The sequence below is a fragment of the Chelonia mydas genome, chromosome 14 (assembly GCF_015237465.2).
Source record: "Chelonia mydas isolate rCheMyd1 chromosome 14, rCheMyd1.pri.v2, whole genome shotgun sequence".
NCBI lineage: Eukaryota > Metazoa > Chordata > Testudines > Cheloniidae > Chelonia > Chelonia mydas.
In genome coordinates this window covers 37820826-37840965 of record NC_051254.2, presented here as the reverse complement: position 1 = coordinate 37840965, position 20140 = coordinate 37820826, and the positions used below count along the sequence as shown (strand labels likewise).

The following is a 20140-nucleotide window of genomic DNA, read 5'->3' as shown; positions in this document are numbered from 1 at the left end:
GAGAGAGAGATTAAAAAGAATCTCAGTACCACCTGACACACACTTGGGATTCCAAGAAAGGGATTTTGCAAATACAGGGAAAATCAGCCCTGCCCTGGCCCCGGGGCCATGGTTTCACTGAGCTAATGGGGCTTTTCCAGCTCTAATATCAATGTGTCTGTGAGTCTGCAAAGAACAATAGTCATTCACATTTCAGCAATGCACACATTGAGTTACACTCAGATCTCTGACTGCTGGACCCCGGTGCCCGTACTTCAGGAGCTGTCCTGTCCCTGTGCTGGGATTTGGGATGTTTCTAGCTCAGTCTCACCTGCAGGAATCCACTTGCTGGCTTCTGACACTTCCCCTCCATCTCACTGATCAGCTCACTGAGATGGGAAATCCCCTCTGAGAGTTTGGTGATATTTTCATTCTGTATCTTCATAATCTCCTTGTCCAGCTTTTCCAGCTGGGCCAGCAGGAGTCGCTCTTGTTCCTCCAGGAACTGCCGCAGTTGCTGAAATTCCGACACAATCTTCTGCCTCTCAGTTTCTGTCTGTTTCTAGAAGAAATAAGGAAAGGGCTGGTCAGAAACATGGATGGAGCCTGATGACCTTTCATACAGTCTTACAAGAGAGAGTTTCTTTACAATCTCTAACACATCTGTGCAGAGACCAGGCCATGAGCCGTCAGGCCTAGTGCTCAGAGCTGCAGTCAGAAGTCAGGAACTACAGCCGAAGTCAGAGCTGGAGTCAATGTCAGGATCTCACCAAGGGTTGGGGCTACAGTCGAGCTCAGAACTCACGCCAAAGGCTGAGCCAGAATCAGTGTCTGGAGTCACACGGGGGATCAGGACTGGAGTCGGAGTCAGGCAGCCACGCGAAGGGTCAAGCCAAAGTCAGACAGCAGTACTGCAGGTCAAACCTGAGTCAGGAACAACGCCAGGGCCCAGCCAGCGTCAGGGTCCAGTCCAGCAGCAGATCGGGAGTTCACTCAGTTGTTTGGACAACTTCCCGTGACTCCTGCTGGCGTAATTCATGCAGCCGAACGTCTGCTCCAATCAGGAGCTTCGTAGGCAGATCCTCTGGTGGGCCAGAGTTCCACTAGCCCCTCCCCTGCTGGCTCTGGAGAGCGGTCGGGTTGTCATGAGAGTCTCTGTGGACTTAGGTTCAAAACCCACCATTCTTCCCATCCTGACACTTGACTCTACACTGTGATCACAAAGGAGAGGATTTTCTTACAACTTCCCATCTGGGCCCAATGTCTCTGCAAGGGCTGTCTCCATGTCTACTGGGATATAGTCAGTGCGGTTTGGGAGAAATTTTGTGAAAGCCACAAGGGGTAGTAATTAACTCATTAACTAAAATGCATCTTAGATCCTGCAGAAGACGCTGTTGTCCTTCTCCAGGGAGAGAACATTTGTGATACGCGCACGCACGTTCACACACAGACACACACACACACACACGCACACACACACACATAGTATCCCATGATCATGGAGAAACACACACAAGGCCACAGAGAAATCTACCAATAAACATCCCTCCCAGCTCCATGTCCCAGCAGGCGAAGAACAGGCACCGACCAGATACTCCCGGCTTCTCTCCTCTCCAGCCACTTTCAATCCCAGCAGCTTTTCTCTCTCTTCCCTCAGAGTCTTCAAATGGGCTTGTATTTTTTCCTGACAAACAGAAATGATTTGGTGGGTTTATTTTCAGGGTTGTAGGGGGTGGATGAGGTGTTTTCCCACCCAGAATTCTACATAACAGGCGGTCTTCCGAGATTGACTAGGGGGGTACGGCAATACCTTCTGCTGGCCCAGCTCCTGTTGGTAAAAAAGTGACACACAACTCAGCTCTGGGGAACATACTCTTTCCCAGGCCTGAAGAAGAACTCTGTGTAAGCTTGAAAGCTTGTCGTTCACCACAGAAGCTGCCATGAGCAGAAATTCCTTCACCTACCTTGTCTTTCTAATAGCCCAGGACCAACACAGTCACACAATATTGTGTACAACCGTGGGTCTTTCTAGAGGTAGGACATCAGAGACACCAAGAAAATGAAACCTGATTTATGGAAATTGGGCAGGTTTTGTATTCAGATGGTTTGAAGTTATTACATCCACTTTCTCCATTGAGTCGAACCAGTGGAAAACTGGTGTCCCATGGTGGTGAATCTCTAAAGCTGTTTTTTGAGAAGATTTAATAAACAGTGATACCAATCCCAGAAGCCACCGGGGGCAGCCATGTAGGCTGGGATGCTCAAAGGAGTCCAACTCCATTGACTTTCAGCCCTGTACTCCGGGGGATGGGACGGGTTGGACAGCACTGATCTAAGGCCGAGGGCAAACCCCATTAGATGTGTTGATTTGTGTTAGGAACAACTGGGGTTTGCCCTAGTGCTGTCCTAGCCCCTTCCCCTGGCAATGGCCTCTGGGTAGCTACCCCAAAGTCCCTAGCAAAGACCCCAGAAGTGGTGGATTCTGGCAGATTTCAAAGGGCTGCCTGGTGGGACTAACGGACCCACGTTGGCTGGTCCTTCCCCACGAACACACGAGAACAGGTCAGACTGGCACTGGTCCGCACGGCCCAGGGGTTAGTTTTGCTGAAGATAAGTCTGATCCCAGTGGCATGTGGCATGGACCTGCGCTGACTGGAGCCCTTGTGGGTGTGGACTGAAGGTGCTCTGGGTCCCACACCATGTTCAGCCCAGTGATCTCCGCTAGTGCAGGCCGGCAGCATCTGAGTTTAACCCTCATGGAGCAGGACAGGAGTTCAGAATCCCAGTGGGAAACCTCCTCTCCTTGCCGCGCCTAGGACCTGTATGGAGGAGTCTTTTCCTCCTACTGTTTGCACTTCATCACTACTCAGTGCTGCTGAAAGGGGCAGAGTAGCTAGTGGTTAGAGCACTGAAGTGGGCCTTGGAAAACCAGGTTTTTATATCCAGCTCTGCCACTGATCTGCTGAGTCACCTTGGACAAGTCACTTCCCCTCACTGTGCCTCAGTTTACCCTCCCACCCTTTGTCTTTCTTGTCCAGTTAGACTGTAAATGGCTCAGGGCAGGGATTGTCCCTCACTGGGTTTTGTGCAAGGCCCCCACAATCGAGGTCAGATCTCATCTGAGGTCTCTAGGGGATGCAAATAACAATAAACACAGTAATACCAGCCACAGCTTGTAACTCCCCCAATCAGCTTTCATGCAATGAAGGCTACACACAGCTGAATGACAGGGTTACACCATTAACCTGTAATTAACATCCAAAGTTATTACCCATTAGATTGGGCAGCAACTCCCTACCTTGTACTCCTGGGCAGCTTCCTGTATGGGAACCACCCTGTGAGCGCGGTGAGCCCGGGACTCTCTGCAGATCACACAGATGGGGGTTTGATCCTCTTCACAGAACAGTTTCAGAGCCTCCTGGTGTTCCCCACACACCCCGCCTCCTCCTGCTCCCTTCGCTGCCTGGAAACTCAGCTGATTGGCGATTTCTACGACATTTGCCAGCTGCCTGTTGGGCCTGAGGTTTCTCTGTTGCACAGTTTCTCTGCACTGAGGGCAGGAGGCGGCTGTGTCGGGTCCCTCCCAGCACTGGGCGATGCAGGCGCGGCAGAAATTGTGCCCACAGTTTGTAATCACTGCGTCCTTAAAATACTCCAGACAGAGGGGACATGTCGCTTCCTCCTGGAGACGTTCCACGGGGCTCTCTGCAGCCATGGCTCCCTCCGGGCAGTGGGACAGGGTAAGTTTCAGTTTCCTGAGTTCACACTATGCCCCACCTGCAGCAGCAAGCACGGGAGGGCGGGGGCGGGGTTTCGTTGCCTGCAAGTGACTCCTGCTGTTTGCTGAGCAGGAAGAACCCAACCAATTTAAACCCTCGAGGATTTGGTGAAAAATGTATCAATTCTGGGGGGATCAGACAATATTTTGGTCAGACCAGAACTATTTAATGACACTAGACACTGAGATTCAAAAAGTTGAAGCTTTAGAACTGTTAAAATTGTCTGTGAGGAGCTAAATCTCCTCCCTCCCCCAGCAGCTCCCCCAGGGCAATGACCCAGTGCCTCCCCCACCACCCCATGGACCGAGGCTGAGAGTCCATCTGATGGCGGCTCAGGGGCCTGTGGAATGTGCTGGGATCTCAGCCTGGCCCTAGGGGGGCAGGTGACCCTGTCACACAACCACACCCAGCAAGGCCTGCTCCCATTTCCTCCCTGTTTGTCCTTCCCAGCAGAGAGACCAGGGACTGCAGGGAGACCAAGCTCCCATCCCCCAGGTGAGGGCTGGGGCCCAATGGCTGAGGGCAGCCGGTGTGAGGGGAGCTCGCACTAGGGGCCTGCAGGGTACGTGGTGTGGGATAAACAGAGACCTCTCAGGCCACTTGCCCATTGCGGCTGCAGGAGGGGATATGGGGACAGACGGAGGAGGCCTGGGGCAGTCTGGGAAGCCACCATCGGGGACACGGAGAGGGGATTCAGCTGTGGTGGGGAAGCCGTGCTGCGCAGAGATGCTGCTCCGGATGCAGCTAGTTACCCGGGTCCAGCGCTGCAGCAGTTTAACAACGTGGTTACTAGACGTTGCAGCTCAGCGGAGGGAAGTGCTGCCCTTTTGCTTGTCTCCGCGCGGCTTGAGATTTGCGAGCATCATTCAAACACCTTTCCCCTGCTGCTGTCTCAGGTGCCTGGGTCTTCTCTCCCCTGGCTGTCGGATGTACCGTGTGCAGCTGGTTCCTTGAGACATTCAGTCAGACAGCTGGAGTCGCATTTTTGTGCTCTGCCCCTTTCTCAGTAAATGGTGAGTGTAACTTTCCCCACTCCGGTCCCTTTGGCATCACTGGGACGCTGAGAAATTTCAAGATCGGGACACTGAATCGTAAGCTTTTCGGGTCTGCTCAGAGCTCAGCACCATGGGGCCCTTGTCCTCCATAGACTGAAATGCGAAGAGACACACAGGCATTGTATAGATGGGGAAACTGAGGCAGGGAGTGGGCTGGTTCAATGGCCTCCCTATTCAGTGGCTACAGGGGCCAATGCAGACCTTAGGAGCAGCTAGGCAAGTCCTGAGCTCCAGCCAGAGCTGCATCCCTGGTTTAATGGTCCTAAAGGGTTTTGCCAGGGTGCAGAGTGTAAGAGGTGCAGCTTCACCCTGGCCACACCCCTCTGTCCCTTTCCGCCCCTTCCTCCTCCAGCCTGTCCATGCCCCAACCCCCCTCCCTCCCACTCCTCCCAGGAGCACTCCCTGTGCCGGCAGCTGCTGGGGAGGAGGCAAAAACAGCCACGCTAGCCGGCACAGGAGCCAGAACATAACAATGGGCTGGGTCCAAATATCAAGAATGTCTTTTGATTTAGGGTCCAAATTTGGGGACTGCCCTATGTGCTGAGGGGCTGGTTCTCCAAGGGGCTGGGCACCGGCAGCGCCCACTGACTCCGGCTGCAGCTGCGAATGCGGGTGGAATACGTGCCCTGAAGTCCCGTATTTCGAGGAGATAAACCCAGACACCCCAAAATCAGGCCACTGCTGTAAATTTAGGCCTTACCAACTTGCCCTTTAACAGCAGGACGTGGGCTAAGTCTCATTGTAAGTCGCTGTTTTTACTTGGTTACTGCTCGGTCCCATGATTGGAAGCAACAGAGGTGCTGACCCCAGGGGTGCTCCGGAGCTCAAACCCCCACGGAAAAAATACAGGGGGAGCTCAGCACCCACCAGCCACAGCTGTTCTGCGGGGCTGCCAATGAGCTGTTTGGTGGCTGGGGAGGTGCCTGGGGGAGGGCGGAGAGCAGCGAGCTGCAGATTGGCTGCGGCTTTGGCGGAGGGGTTGGAGCAGGGGCGGGAAGAGGCAGCCAGAGGGCAAGGCCTTAGGGGAGGAGGCGGAGTGGGTCAGAAGAGTCAGAACTAGGGCAGGGCCTCAGGGGAGGGGCATGGTGGGAGCGTGGCCTCAGGGCAGAGCGGGGGTAGAGCACCCCCAGGGAAAAATAAAAGTCAGCATCTATGCTCCTACTGCATGCCAGGGGTGGGGGGCATTATATGAACCCGAGTCCCCCACTTCTCAGGAGAGTGCGCTCACCACTCAGCCAGTGTTTTGCAAACTGGAGGGTCCTGACCCAAAAGGGGATTGCAAGGCTTTTGTAGGGGGGGTCATGAGATCACAAAAAATATTATGATAACCACTGGTACGAGTGGAACACGGAGGTCATGGATTCTGCGATTTTATTTGACCTCTGTGACTTCATTTCCGCACAACAGGGCTTCATCTTCAACCCCACAACGTGGCTCCGGCTGTCAGCCCCACATGGCGGGGCTCAGGCTTCAGCTGCTTTGCATCTCCAGGATTGGAAGGGCTGCAGGAACAGCAAGTGACGGGGGAATTTCCCACTGAACTGAAGGCACGTTCTCAGGAAAGCCCAAGGGCTTCCAATGATATGATCTGTCCTATGGATGCAAGCGTCTATCAGTTATCCCTGGAGTCTGTCCATGTCCCTGCCCTGCTCTGCTCTCTCCCTGGTCGTATGTTACAGGCAGAGACAGAAGCTGAAAGGCAGAAACTTGTGTCTTACTTTCAGCAACTGCACCATGTCCTGGAGGAACAAGAGCGACTCCTACTGGCCCAGCTGGAAGAGCTGGATCCAGAGACTGCAGAAAGAATTGAAAAGACAAAGCAAATTTTGCAGGAAATACCCTGTGCCTGTGAGCTGCTCCTGAACGGGCGTGTGTGTGTCTGATCACAAACCGGAGAACTTGGAGGACGCTGATGTGGCTAGTAAGTTGGTGAAACTAGCAGAATAACATTTCTCTTTTGACGTAGGAATAAAAACCCTGAATATTGTTCCCTTTTGTCCTTTTGAGGCATCTTTATCTTACGTAAGTATGTGTCCGTAAAAGAGTTTGGTTGTCCGTAATTTTTTTTCTATACTGTCCATAAAAATTATTTTCAGCACTTGGCAACCCTGGTCCCAGACACTCTCTGAGGGTAACCCTCCCGTGAGCGAGACGTTGAAGCAAAACGCTCCACTCTGGGCTTTTCTCTATCAGTGAACACAAATGGTGGTGAAAGCCATGCACTTTTAGAGAAGCTGTTTTACCAGGGAGACGTATCTTGGGAGACGTATCTTGGGAACCCTTCGTCAACTGGCCTGCAATTTCACCCTCCACCTGCCCAAGATGTAGGGGGCCCGAGAGCAGCCCCCGTCTGTGTCCCCACCCCATGGAATCTATCCCATATGATTGAAAAGAAAAGGTTGAAAATGTGGCCCAAGCAAAACTGATACAGTGATGTGTGCCTGAGTCTACAGAGAGCCTGATCTAATAGGTCAGAGAGGAGGAAACTTCCCCTTGCATCTCAATAGGGTGTTCCCTCCAAGAACTACTGCTTTGGGGTCCTCAGCCACCTCTCCCCAGCTGGGGGTCTGTGCATGGCATGAATGGAAAAGGGCAATGGGCCCAGCTCACCATATCAAGAAAATAAACTATCGGCTTACATGTACCAAGGTCCCTGCCCCAAAGAGCTTGCAGTCTATAAAGAAGAGAAGAGACAAATTCCCCCTATGCAGGGCCCTGGTTGAACTCAGTGTTTGTGTATTACTCAGATTCAGTGGCTGCAGAATTGTCCCTTGAACCTCTCAAGTCTGTGAGTCATTGCTAGGGGTATATCTACACTATGAAATTAGGTCAAATTTATTTAAGTCGACTTTAGCATCCGATTTTATAAAGTTGAAGGCGTGCGTCCCCACTAGGCACATTAGGTCAGTGGAGTGCGTCCTCACTACCATGGCTAGGATCAACTCACAGAGCGATGCACTGTGGGTAGCCATCCCACGGTTCCTGCTTCCCATTTGAATTCTGGGTTAGGCTCCCAATGCCTGATGGGAATAAAAACATTGTCGCAGGTGGTTTTGGGTACATGTCGTCAGCCTCCCCTCCTCCCTCCTTCCCTCCTTGAAAGCAACGGCAAACAATCGTTTCACACCTTTTTGCCTGGGTTATCCATGCAGACGTCATACCACTGCAAGCCTGGAGCCCGTACAGCTGTACACTGCTGTTGTGAGCATTGCAAACGCCTCACACATTATCCTGCAGTATGTGCAGAGCCTAGCCAGGAGCCACCGGCGTGAGGAAGAACGTGAGGAGGCCACGCACACAGACGTGCTGGAAGCCATGTGTAATGATGCTGGCTTTGGTGGGACACAACTGAAAGTATTAATTCAGGGCAAATTGCTTAGAGCAGGGCAGTTACAGCCCAAGGCTGGGGGGGTTTTTGCACAGCAAGGCAAACCAAACCAGCCAAACAGAGAAGACTTTGATTCCACCCCACTGGCTAACCACAAGTCATACAAGGCGCAATTCCCTTAGACACTCCCGTTTCCCAGTATCACCACCAGTGCCACTCGTTATGGGGATGAATGGTTATGAAAACCAATAGCCCAGTAAAAGAAAAAAGGTTCTCTCAATCCCAGAGGACCAAGCCCCAGACCCAGGAACATATACCAGTCAGATCTTACCCACAAATCACACTGTTGCCAATCCTTTAGAATCTAAAATCTAAAGGTTTATTCATAAAAGGAAAAAGATATAGCTGACAGCTAGAATTGGTTAAATGGAATCATTTACACACAGTGATGGCAAAGTTCTTGGTTCAGGCTTGTAGCAGTTGTAGAATAAACTGCAGGTTCAAATCAAGTCTCTGGAGTTTATCCACAGCTGGGATGAGTCATTCAGTCCTTTGTTCAGAGCTTCAGTTTGTAACAAAGTTCCTCCAGAGCTCAGAAGAAGGATTGAAGACAAGATGGAGGAGATGCAGAAGCCTTTTATAGGCTCTTGCCATGTGGAAGGACATCCCTCCATTCCTACTGTGGAAATCACAGCAGCAAGATGGAGTCTGGACTCACATGGGCAAGCCACATGTCCATGCATGACTCAGTTCTTTTCAGGCCAATGCCATTGTTTACATGTTAGTTTGAATGTTCCCAGGAAAGCTCAGATGTGGACTGGTGTCTCCCAAAGTGCATTGTCAGTTAAGTGTTTCTTGACTGGGCACTTATTGAGAATAGTCCTTTCTCAAGAAGCTGACCAAATGCTTTACTGAGGCTACTTAGAATCAAAACACACTGAGATACAAGTACATAGCCAATATTCATGATTTCAACCACAAAAATGATACACACATACAGACAGCATAACCATAATCAGCAGATCATAACCTCTTTATAGACACCTCACACGACAACCTTTGTACAATATTTGCTGCAAATATATAACAGTGGTTGCAACAATGATCTATATGGTCCCAGTTTATGTCAATAGCTTCACACCATGGAATGTAGCAATTGGCATATGCTGGCGGCATTTGGGCATGTTGACACAGTGGAATGCCGATTCTGGTACTGGGAAACAAGCACAGACTGGTGGGACCACATAGTTATGCAGGTATGGGATGATGACCAGTGGATTCAAAACTTTCACATGCGTAAGGTCACTTTCATGGAACTTTGCAAATTGCTTTCACCCACCATGAAGTGCAGCAATACCAAAATGAGACCTGCCTTGACAGTAAAGAAGCGAGTGGCAATAGCCCTTTGGAAGCTTGCAACACCAGACAGTCAGGAATCAATTTGGAGTGGGTAAATCTACCGTGGGGGCTGCTGTGATCCAAGTAGCCAGGGCAATCAATACCCTTCTGCTAAGAAGCGTAGTGACTCTGGGAAACGTGCAGGACATAGTGGATGGCTTTGACGCAGTTGGGTTCCCTAACTGTGGTGTGACAATAGACGGAATGCATATCCCTATCTTGGCACCAGACCAACTTGCCAAAGAGTCCATAAACCACAAGGGGTACTTCTCAATGGTGTTGCAGGCAGTGGTGGATCACAAGGGCCGTTTCACCAATATAAACATGGGATGGTCAGGAAAGGTGCATGACACCCGCATCTTTAGGAACTCCAGTCTCTTCGGATAGCTGGAAGAAGGAACTTTCTTCCCAGACTGGAAAATTACCATTGGTGACATTGACATGCCAAGAGTTATCCTTGGAGGCCCAGCCTACCCCTTGCTCCCATCGCTCATGAAGCCATACACAGGCAGCCAGGACAGCAGTAAGCAGCAGTTCAACTATAGGCTGAGCAAGTGCAGAATGGTGGTAGAATGTGCCTTTGGACGTTTGAAAGCTCGCTGGCACTGTTTGCTGACTAGGTTAGACCTTAGCGTAACCAACATTCCCATTGTTATTGCTGCTTGCTGTGTGGTCCATAATATCTGTGAGAGTAAGGGGGAGACATTTATGGTGGGTTGGAGGTTGAGGAAAATAACCTGATGTCCGATTTTGAGCAGCCAGACACCAGGGCGGTTAGAAGAGCACAGCCGGGCGTGCTGCACATCAGAGAGGCTTTGAAAACAAGTTTCATGACTGTCCAGGCTACGGTGTGACAGTTGTGTGTGTTTCTCCTTCATGCAAACCCGCCTGCTTTGTTGATTTTAATTCCCTGTAAGCCAACCACCCTCCCCACTTCGAAATAAAGTAACTATTGTTTTGTAACCATGTTTTCTTTCTTTATTAATTAATAAAAAGTGAGATAACGGACAAGGTAGCCCGGATGGGGTGGGGTGGGATGCGGGCCATCCTCTGGAGTGGAGTGCCCAGAGTCTCCCCCCCGCCCACATTCTTGGGAGTCTGGGTGAGGAGGATATGGAACCTGGGGAGGAGGGCATGCCATTCTACAATGCATTTAGCGGGAGTCTGTGCTCTTGTTGGCTTTCCTGCACCTCCAACAGATGCTTCATCATGTTCGTTTGCTCTCCCAAAAGATGCTTTATCATGTCTGTTTGCTCCCCCGTTAGTCTCAGCATCACGTCCTGCCTCCGCTCTTGTGCTTTAGGTACTAGGTCGCATTTTGCCTTTTATATTGAGTACCTACCGGTATGGTGACACATCACAAACAGCTGGGCAACAGAATTCGGTTTCCAGACAGCCATGGTAAGCCTTTTGGTACGCGGGGTTGGCTTCTTACGCCTTCATAATAAGTGGGAATGGTTTCAAACTCCAGCGCACTCCTTTCCCAGAGCAAGCAATGGGTTGGGTTTCACATTTAAAAGGAGGGGCTGCGGTATTTGGGTGGATGTGCAGTATACACCTTCCCCCACCCCACCACATAGCTATTCTCCGGGATGATCCCTTTTAGCCAAGTGCAAACAGCCCAGCATGAATGGGGTCCTTTTACTGTTCCCTTACAAAAATTCCCCTATTTCAACCAGGTGACCAGGAATGATATCACTCTCCTGAGGCTAACACAGAAAGATATAGACTGAATGTTGCTTGAAGGCGACCAAAACCCAGGACCATTTGCTGCCATGCTTTGTGCTGCAATGATTCCAGACTACTTGCTACTGGCTTGGCATGGTAAAGTGTCCTACCCTGGAGGACGAAATAAGGCAGCCCTCCCCAGAAACCTTCTGCAAAGGCTTTCAGAGTACCTCCAGGAGAGCTTCATGGAGATGTCCCTGGAGGATTCCTGCTCCATCCCCAGACATGTGAACAGACTTTTCCAGTAGCTGTTGTTAGGATATAGATATTCAGGCCTGTGTGCAAAGGCCTGTACTTTAAGAATTTAGGTGTATTCTTATCACTTGGCTAGTTCTAGAGGTATAAAAGAAAGAATCAAAATCACTGTCTGCGGGTGGAAGGGCCTTCTCTCACTGTGACAGTCTGAGGCCCTGTTCTTAGGCTAAGGCCTTTGGCTAAGCAGCAGAGGCAGCCATAAGCTAGGAAGCGAACGGTCACCTCCTCACATTCCAACCTAGTCACATTGAAAGAAGGTGCTATTGGGCTGTTAGGAATACAATCCTGTCCTGATAGTGCCTGTCACCTCCAGAGAAAGGGAAGTGCCTAGAAAATGTAAAAGGAAACTTAGTCTGATAGCATCCTGTCTGGCAAGAACTCACTTATCAATAGCTGGAATGTGAAATCCTCACTTCTGTATTGTCTTGTCATTATAGTTCCCACTTTGCTATTGTTTGTCTGTATAATCTCTGTCTGGTTCTGTGATTGTTCCTGTCTGCTGTATAATTAATTTTGCTGGGTGTAAACTAATTAAGGTGGTGGGATATAATTGGTTACATAATCATGTTACAATATGTTAGGATTGGTTAGTTAAATTTTGGGAAAATGATTGGTTAAGGTATAGCAAAGCAGAACTCAAGTTTTACTATACAGCCTTCAGTCAATCAGGAAGTGGGTGGGTGGGTGTGTGGGGGGGGGGGGAAATGGGAACAGGGAATGTGGGTAAGGAAATTGGAATCATGTTTTGCTAAAGGGGGAAATGGGAACAGGGAATGGGGATAAGGAAATTGGAATCATGTTTGGCTAAGGGCAGGAATGGGAACAAGGACACAGGTGTAAGGCTCTGTGGTGTCAGAGCTGGGAAGGGGGACACTAAGGAAGGAAACTGGAATCATGCTTGCTGGAAGTTCACCCCAATAAACATTGAATTGTTTGCACCTTTGGACTTCGGGTATTGTTGCTCTCTGTTCATGCGAGAAGGACCAGGGAAGGAAGCGGGTGAAGGAATAAGCCTCTTAACAGCTGTACTGGCCGCAAATGCACCCCAATTCTTCAGGGCAAATCAAACATTAAACACCATTGTTTTTAAACCCTGTACTGTAGTTACAAATGTGCACTCACAAGAGCTGCCTTCTCCAGCTTCCGGGTCGGGGATCCCGCCTCGGGAGGGTATTGGCTCCAGAATGATGAAAAGGTCCTGGCTGCCGGGGAGAACGGATTCACCGCTTGCCTGCTGTGCATTCTCCTCTTCCTCCTCCTCCTCCTCATCCACAACATCCTCCTCCCTGTTGCGTGAGACTCCCCCTTGCAGGTGTCCACGGACAGTGGTGGTGTAGTGGTAGGGTCTCCCCCTAGAATGCCATGCAGCTGATCATAGAAGCAGCATGTATGGGGCTCTGACCTGGACTGACCGTTTGCCTCCCTTCTCTTTTGGTCGGCTTGCCTGAGCTCCTTAACTTTCACACGGCACTGCTGTGTGTCCCTCTCTCCATCATGCCTCTCTCCATCATGCCCTGTGAGATTTTGGCAAATATATTAGCTTTTCTTCTTTTTCATCGGAGTTTGGCCTGCACAGACTCTTCTCCCCATACAGCAATCAGATCCAGTGTCTCCCGTTCGGTCCATGCTGGAGCTCGTTTGTGACTCTGGGGGGACTGCATGGCCACCTGTGCTGCTGAGTGCTGCTGAGTTGGCCACGCTGACCAAACAGGAAATGAAATCCAAAGTTCCCGGGGCTTCTCCTGTGTACCTGGCTAGTGCATCGGACTTCAAAGTGCTGTCCAGAGCGGTCACACTGGAGCACTCTGGGATAGCTCCCGGAGGCCAATACCGTCGATTTGTGTCTGCACTACCCCAAATTCGACCCAGCAAGGTCAATTTTAGCGCTACTCCCCTTGCTGAGGAGGAGAACAGAAGTCGATTTTAAGAGCCCTTTAAGTCGACAGAACGGGGTTGGTTGTGTAGACGCAGCCATTTTAAAATCGACCTAATGCAGCTAACTTCAACCTAACCCCACAGTGTAGACCAGGCCTCAGAGTCTCTCTGGGTCTGGTTCCCTCCCTGACAGCAACCTGAGTTCTCTGGCTGCATCCACAACATTCCTGAGCTGCCTGCTCGGCCGGAGGTTCCTCTGGGGAAAGGTCTCTCTGCGCTGAGGGCAGGAGACATGTGTAGCGAACTATTATTTACACAGCTTCCTAACAAGGCTTTAAAGGTCAACCATGGGTCATGATAGGATGGGGATCAATAGGAAAATTGAAAGGTGGATAAGGAATTGGTTAAAGGGGAGACTACAACGGGTCCTACTGAAAGGTGAACTGTCAGACTGGAGGGAGGTTACCAGTGGAGTTCCTCAGGGATCGGTTTTGGGACCAATCTTATTTAATCTTTTTATTACTGACCTTGGCACAAAAAGTGGGAGTGTGATAATAAAGTCTGCGGATGATACAAAGCTGGGAGGTATTGCCAATTTAGAGAAGGACAGGGATATCCTGATCTGGATGACCTTGTCAACTGGAGTAATAGTAATAGGATGCAGAGTAACAGCCATGTTAGTCTGTATTCGCAAAAAGAAAAGGAGGACTTGTGGCACCTTAGAGACTAACCAATTTATTTGAGCATGAGCTTTTGTGAGCTACAGCTCACTTCATCGGATGCATACTGTGGAAACTGCAGAAGACATTATATACACAGAGACCATGAAACAATACCTCCTCCCACCCCACTCTCCTGCTGGTAATAGCTTATCTAAAGTGATCATCAAGTTGGGCCATTTCCAGCACAAATCCAGGTTTTCTCACCCTCTGCCCCCCCCCCACACACACACAAACTCACTCTCCTGCTGGTAATAGCCCATCCAAAGTGACCACTCTCCTCACAATGTGTATGAAAATCAAGGTGGGCCATTTCCAGCACAAATCCAGGTTTATTTAATTTAGACTTATCCCAAATTTTATAAAACGAGATTAACGCACCCTGATTAAGCACAGCCCCATCCCAGTCAGGAACAGATGAAAACTCCTCTGGGCTCAAGAGGCCTCATTCCTGCAGGGCCTGCTCCACTTGGAGGAAACGATCTTGAAGGGGAGAGGTTGTCACAGGAAGGGGACTGGGCCATAAGTCTCCTTGTCCTTGTCATGCTGCAGGTTGGATTCCCCTTGAAGAAACCAAGGAGCTGCAGAGGCCATTCCCAGCGATGAGAAAAATCACTAAGCTGGCGGGGAAGAGACCTTTGGTCTGTCAGCTCCAACCCCCTCCCTACCTCCCCCCCACACACACATTACTCTAGCCGCTGAGGGCTGGGGGAAGCGTCTGTCCTCCATGAGCAGGTCTCCTTCCCCATTCTCCAGGGCTGGGTCTCGATTCCTGTTTCTGGTTCCCTGGGCCTGGTCCCCGTCCCTGTCACACACTGCGGGGAGCTCAGATTCCTGTGAATCCTGCAGACTTCCAGGCTGCTGGGAGGGATGAGTCAGCAGCTTCCTGAAGACGAGTCACGAGTAGGCAAACACTTTCCCTCTACCTTTCCAAAACCCACATAGGTATAGTAAGACTAGCACCCCCACCACTGCCACCACTCCACGCACCATGAGACGATTCCAGGATGCTGGCTCTGAAACAAAAAAAGAGAGAGAAAGATCCCATGACTACGGGAGTCCGTTAAATCATCCCACTGCTGCCATGAGGATCCCAGAAGATGAAGACGTTCCTGGGATACAGTAAGAGCTGAGTTGGGTCGTGTGCACATGGGCACCACTCAGAGCAGCGGGAATGAGACCTCCAGGCTCATTATCCCCATCGGCCAACCTGACGGAGGGAGAAAGGTGAGCCCGGCAAAGCAGCCCCTGTTCCAGAGTCTGGGAACTGTGATTTTTAAGATGCTCCAGGATGGGGTCCCTCAGGTCTTAAGGTTAGAGGGGACGGTTAGGATCATCTACTCCAGCGTCTCCTGAAGCGTGGGGAAGGGCTAGCTGTGGTTGGAAGGGTGGGGTTTGAAGATGTATCCATGAAAATGGGGGGTGGGGTCGCTAACACATTGCTGACGGGTGAGGGGCATGATTGGTTTCTTTGCCTTGAGGAAGGGGCTCAGCTTTTAAAAGTTTTGGGAAGAATAATTTAGTCTGAGCCCTGGCATAACCCAGGCCAGAGAACGTCGCCTACTGATTCCTGCCCCCAGTCCAGTGATTTATGGCACTGACTTGGCATTGAGAGGGATTTTGTCATACGCTGAAAGCCAGCTGCAGAAGGGAAAGGGCATTAGAAGCTGAAAGACCCCAGAAGTGGCTCTGGTTTTCTATTTGAAATAACCACCCGGGGCTGATTTTCCCCAGCCCAGCGCCTTGCAGTCATGCACCCAGCGCCGAGTGAGTTCGGTGTGCAGCCAGGCTCCCAAATCCAGACAGTGGCACTTCACATCCACTTTGCCCTGGCATCAGGGACTGCCCTGAGCACCCATCCTGCAAACATGTACACACCTGAGCCCTCCCACTGCCATCCAAGGCTACTCCTACGTGGCTAAAGCGTTTGCAGAGGTTCCAAGGAGCTGAGGCTCCGAGTAAAAGGAACATTACTTCAGTTATTCCAATCTTGGGTTGATGAGATGCTCCTGCCCGCCCCCTCCCTTCACAGCTGAGTCTCCCACCGAGTGGAATTCTCCAAGGAACTTCCCACTCCAAAACCCTAGACACTGTGGCCAGCGCTAGGTGTCCCTCTGGCCCAATCCCATGCTTCAGGATATAGTCTGAACGCCACCGAGGTCAGTAATTAATTCCTCACTTGCATTTACAGGCCACAGTGTCCAGGATCTCAGAGTGGGAAGTTCCTTGGAGAGTGACCAGAGAAATTGAAGTGATAGCTGGGAGTGCTGGTAGCGTAGGGCCTGAAGAGAGAGTCTACGTAGCCAGACAATCCTGCTGTCAGGGTGCCAATGCCTGAGATGAAGGGGCGTCCAGGATTTCCAGGTTTATGGATCTTGGGTCGCAGATAGAAGACCCCTGGTCGGGGTTCCACGGGTGTGTCTGTGCAGATTTGTTCTTGTGCTTTTTCAGGGAGTTTTCTGAGCAGATGGTGTAGTTTCTTTTGGTAACTCTCAGTGGGATCAGAGGGTAATGGCTTGTAGAAAGTGGTGTTGGAGAGCTGCCGAGCAGCCTCTTGTTCATATTCTGACCTATTCATGATGACGACAGCACCTCCTTTGTCAGCCTTTTTGATTATGATGTCTGAGCTGTTTCTGAGGCTGTGGATGGCGTTGTGTTCTGCACGGCTGAGGTTATGGGGCAAGTGATGTTGCTTTTCCACAATTTCAGCCCGTGCACGTCGGCGGAAGCATTCTATGTAAAAGTCCAGTCTGTTGTTTTGACCTTTAGGAGGAGTCCACCCAGAATCCTTCTTTTTGTCGTCTTGGTAGGAAGCTCTCTGTGGGTTAGTATGTTGTTCAGAGGTGTGTTGGAAATGTTCCTTGAGTCGGAGACGTCGAAAATAGGATTCTAGGTCACCACAGAATGGTATCATGTTCGTGGGGGTGGAGGGGCAGAAGGAGAGGCCCCGAGATAGGACAGATTCTTCTGCTGGGCTAAGAGTATAGTTGGATAGATTAACAATATTGCTGGGTGGGTAAAAGGAACCACTGTTGTGGCCCCTTGTGGCATGTAGTAGTTTAGATAGTTTAGTGTCCTTTTTCTTTTGCAGAGAAGCAAAGTGTGTGTTGTAAATGGCTTGTCTAGTTTTTGTAAAGCTCTCCAACACCATTTTCTACAAACCATTACCCTCTGATCCCACTGAGGGTTACCAAAAGTTGGTGCCTGTCTCACTCCCCGCAACCTGCAAGGTCTCGTGCCAGCAAAGGGAAGCTGCTCCCAGATCTGGAGCTGCATTCGCATGTCCTGAGGGCTGTCCTGCACCATGGTCACCACGGGCAGGTAGGTCATCAACCTCCGTCTCTGTCCCAGCTGCAGGATGGCCTCTGGTTCCTGCTCCCTCAGGCACCTGGAGATGCTGAAATAGGGCTGGGGTTGGCAGAGCAGGAGAACACCCCATGAGGTTAAGAAATGGCAGTCAGAGCCTTTTCCCTCCCTGGGAGATTACGGTGTCCCTCTGTGGGGACTCCCTTCCTGGCAGATGCTGTGCTTTTGTTCCTGGACGCTGCCAGGAGGCCCAGCTCCCAACCCTAGCAGCTTGGCTGTTCCATTCCCTACTGTGTACCGAAACTGCCTTGAAAGGACTATCCAAGCCCCTCGCAGGCCTGCTCCCATTGCGGGTCTCTCTCCTGGCTGAGCACAGGCAGTTCTTATATCACCCAACAGGCCTGGATCCTAGTTACATGCTGCTCCTTCTCACGTGACCCCTGCCTTATTCCCTTCACCTGGAGATAGGTTCAGTTGAGCTCCTACCCCTTCCATGGCCATCTCACCCTGGGACAGCCTGAAACTGGAAACCTGTGCTCGAACAGTAACTGTTTGCTAGGAAAGGTGCTGAAGATGCAACGGAAGAGGAAATCCTTTGGACTGGATTGAAATTATTCCAAAGGAAAGTGAATGAGAGAAAATGTTCAGCGTTATCCTCCAAGCGAAAGAAAAAAATGAAGGTCAGAAAGGACCATTCTGTCCATCTTCTGTGTAACACAGGCCCTAGAACGTCACCGAGTGCTTCCTCCAGAAAACCTACGACATGTGACTGAGCCAGAGCACGTCTTCTGGAGAGACATCTCCATGCATTAGAGCCAGCTGGTCAGAAACAATCTTTCTTCTGCAGTGACGTGAAATTAAAGGACACGGAGAAGAAGAAAACGTCGACTCGGGTTGTTGCTGGAGCTGAAGCAGAGAGGCCAGGACAAACATGGCTAGGGCCCAGGACTGACTATCAACAGATCTGCCGTTTTCTATTCCTGGCTTTTTGACCATGAGTGAATCTCTTTGCTTCTGTATGCCTCAGTTTCCACGACTATAAAATAAAGCTACTCAAGGTTCTGTTTTTTTCTCTCCTGTTTTCCAAGGCGGAACACTTAGATACATTTGGGGCCTGTCTACGCTACCGGTCTAGAGTGTCTTTGTAAGCTGATGACCCCCACATGTTGTTCAGAAGCTATGGATGACACAAGCTCCTAAGTTTGTTCTGTGCTTAGCCCCTATGGCACAGCAGAGCTGGGCGGCCTTTTCTCGCTCTGCTGTGAGGAGTAGGTTCTGGGCACATATGAAGAGGCTCTCAGGGACTAATTCTTGAAAATAAATATCAATGAACTGCAACCCAAATTAAAAATCACTGCTGCTAACACTGGTGGGTGATAAAATAGTAGTAGAGTGGTAATTTGTGATGAGGAGAGGGCAGTGAGACAGAGCAATCGGATCCCTTGATAAGCTGGACCCATTCAAAGAAAACCAGTTTGAAAATACCCAAAGGAAGGGTCCTATAGCTAGCGACAAAGCATGCAGGCCACACCTACAGAATGGGGAAGTGTATCCAGGAAAGCACTGACTGTGAAGAGGATTTCGGGGCCATGCTGGGCAAGCCATTCAACATGAGCACCCAGGGTGATGCTGTGGTGAACAGGGCTAAAGCCATCATTAGATGTATGAAAAGAGCAGTGAGGAGCATAGGGAGGTGACACACCATGCGGAAGACTGATCATGGAATACTGCATCCAGTTTTGGCGTCCACCTTTGAAAAAAGATTTGGAAATATTGGAGATGGGGCAGCAAAAAGCAATGAAATGTTTTGAGGGCTGGAGAAAAATGCCTGCGAGTGAGTGAGCTATTGAAAGAGCTCAGCCTGTTTAGATGATAAAAAGATCAGGAGGTGATGTCATTGAAGTGTTGAAGTGACTTCATGGATAGAAACTATCGGGTATTAAAGGTCTCATTAATCTAGCAGAGAAAAGCATAACAAGACGCAGTGGCTGGAAACTCAAAAGAGACCAATTCATATGAGAAAGAGGGCACACATATTCAACCGTGAGGATGAATCACCAAAGGAACAAACTAGAAAGGGAAGTGGTGGGAATTCCCCACCTCTTGATGTCTTCTAATGAAGACTAGATGCCTTTCTGGAACGTGTGTAGTCAAAAACTAGCTCCTATGCTCTACAGAAAGCATGTGATATGCAGGGGGTCAGAAGACACGCTCTAATTGTCTCTTCTGTCCATAAAGTCTGCTAATTTATGAAAAACTGAGCGTTGCATGGGGAGAAGCCTCTGATGTTTTACTGTGTAGTCGGCTTGAGCCTACAATGAACGCTCATTGCGTGGGGTGATCCAGGGGAAGCAGCTGAAACATCCAATGTGGCTGGACGGGGGCAGGACATCAGCACTGCAGGGGAAGGGTGGGTGTGGCAGTGACATCACAAGGGCCTTTGGCAGGACCTCAGCCTATTGGACAAAGGTGGTGGGGAGGCGATGATCTCACAGAGAGATCTTGACATCAGCCAGGCAGGACAGGGGTGCAGGACAGGGGCCACCTCGGAGATCCCTGTGGCTTTGCTTCAGCACGTCTCCTTCTCGAGGTCTCTCCTGGAGGACTGAGAGAGCATTCACTTTCACATTCGTGAGCGCAAGGAGGACCCTCTTTGGAGTTTTCTCCTTTTCTTTTCGTGGTTTTGCTCGAAAACAGACGTCCCTGTAGAGAAGGTAA

The 20140-nt window shown here is 50.3% G+C and overlaps 1 protein-coding gene and 1 long non-coding RNA gene across 3 annotated transcripts in view; one reads left to right on the top strand and one right to left on the bottom strand.

Moving 5' to 3' along the window:
* The window catches only part of LOC102945778, a 73353-nt gene extending 69623 nt beyond the window's left edge, over window positions 1–3730 (bottom strand). Inside the window, exons 1-3 of the mRNA XM_037914892.2 lie at window positions 3278–3730; window positions 1514–1663; window positions 311–541 (exon numbers count right to left, since the gene is read on the bottom strand). Coding sequence (XP_037770820.2) covers window positions 311–541; window positions 1514–1663; window positions 3278–3694 — 798 coding nt within the window. The 5' untranslated portion in view covers window positions 3695–3730. The remainder of the gene's footprint in view (window positions 1–310; window positions 542–1513; window positions 1664–3277) is intronic.
* A 147-nt stretch (window positions 3731–3877) lies between these two features.
* LOC119567738 lies at window positions 3878–6802 on the top strand. Of its 2 annotated transcripts, none has more exons than XR_006285736.1 (2): window positions 3878–4253; window positions 6221–6802. It is a non-coding gene; the product is annotated as an uncharacterized LOC119567738 (long non-coding RNA). The 2 variants fall into 2 exon arrangements; XR_005227730.2 differs by lacking the exon at window positions 3878–4253 and adding an exon at window positions 5334–5554.
* Window positions 6803–20140: the final 13338 nt, after the last annotated feature.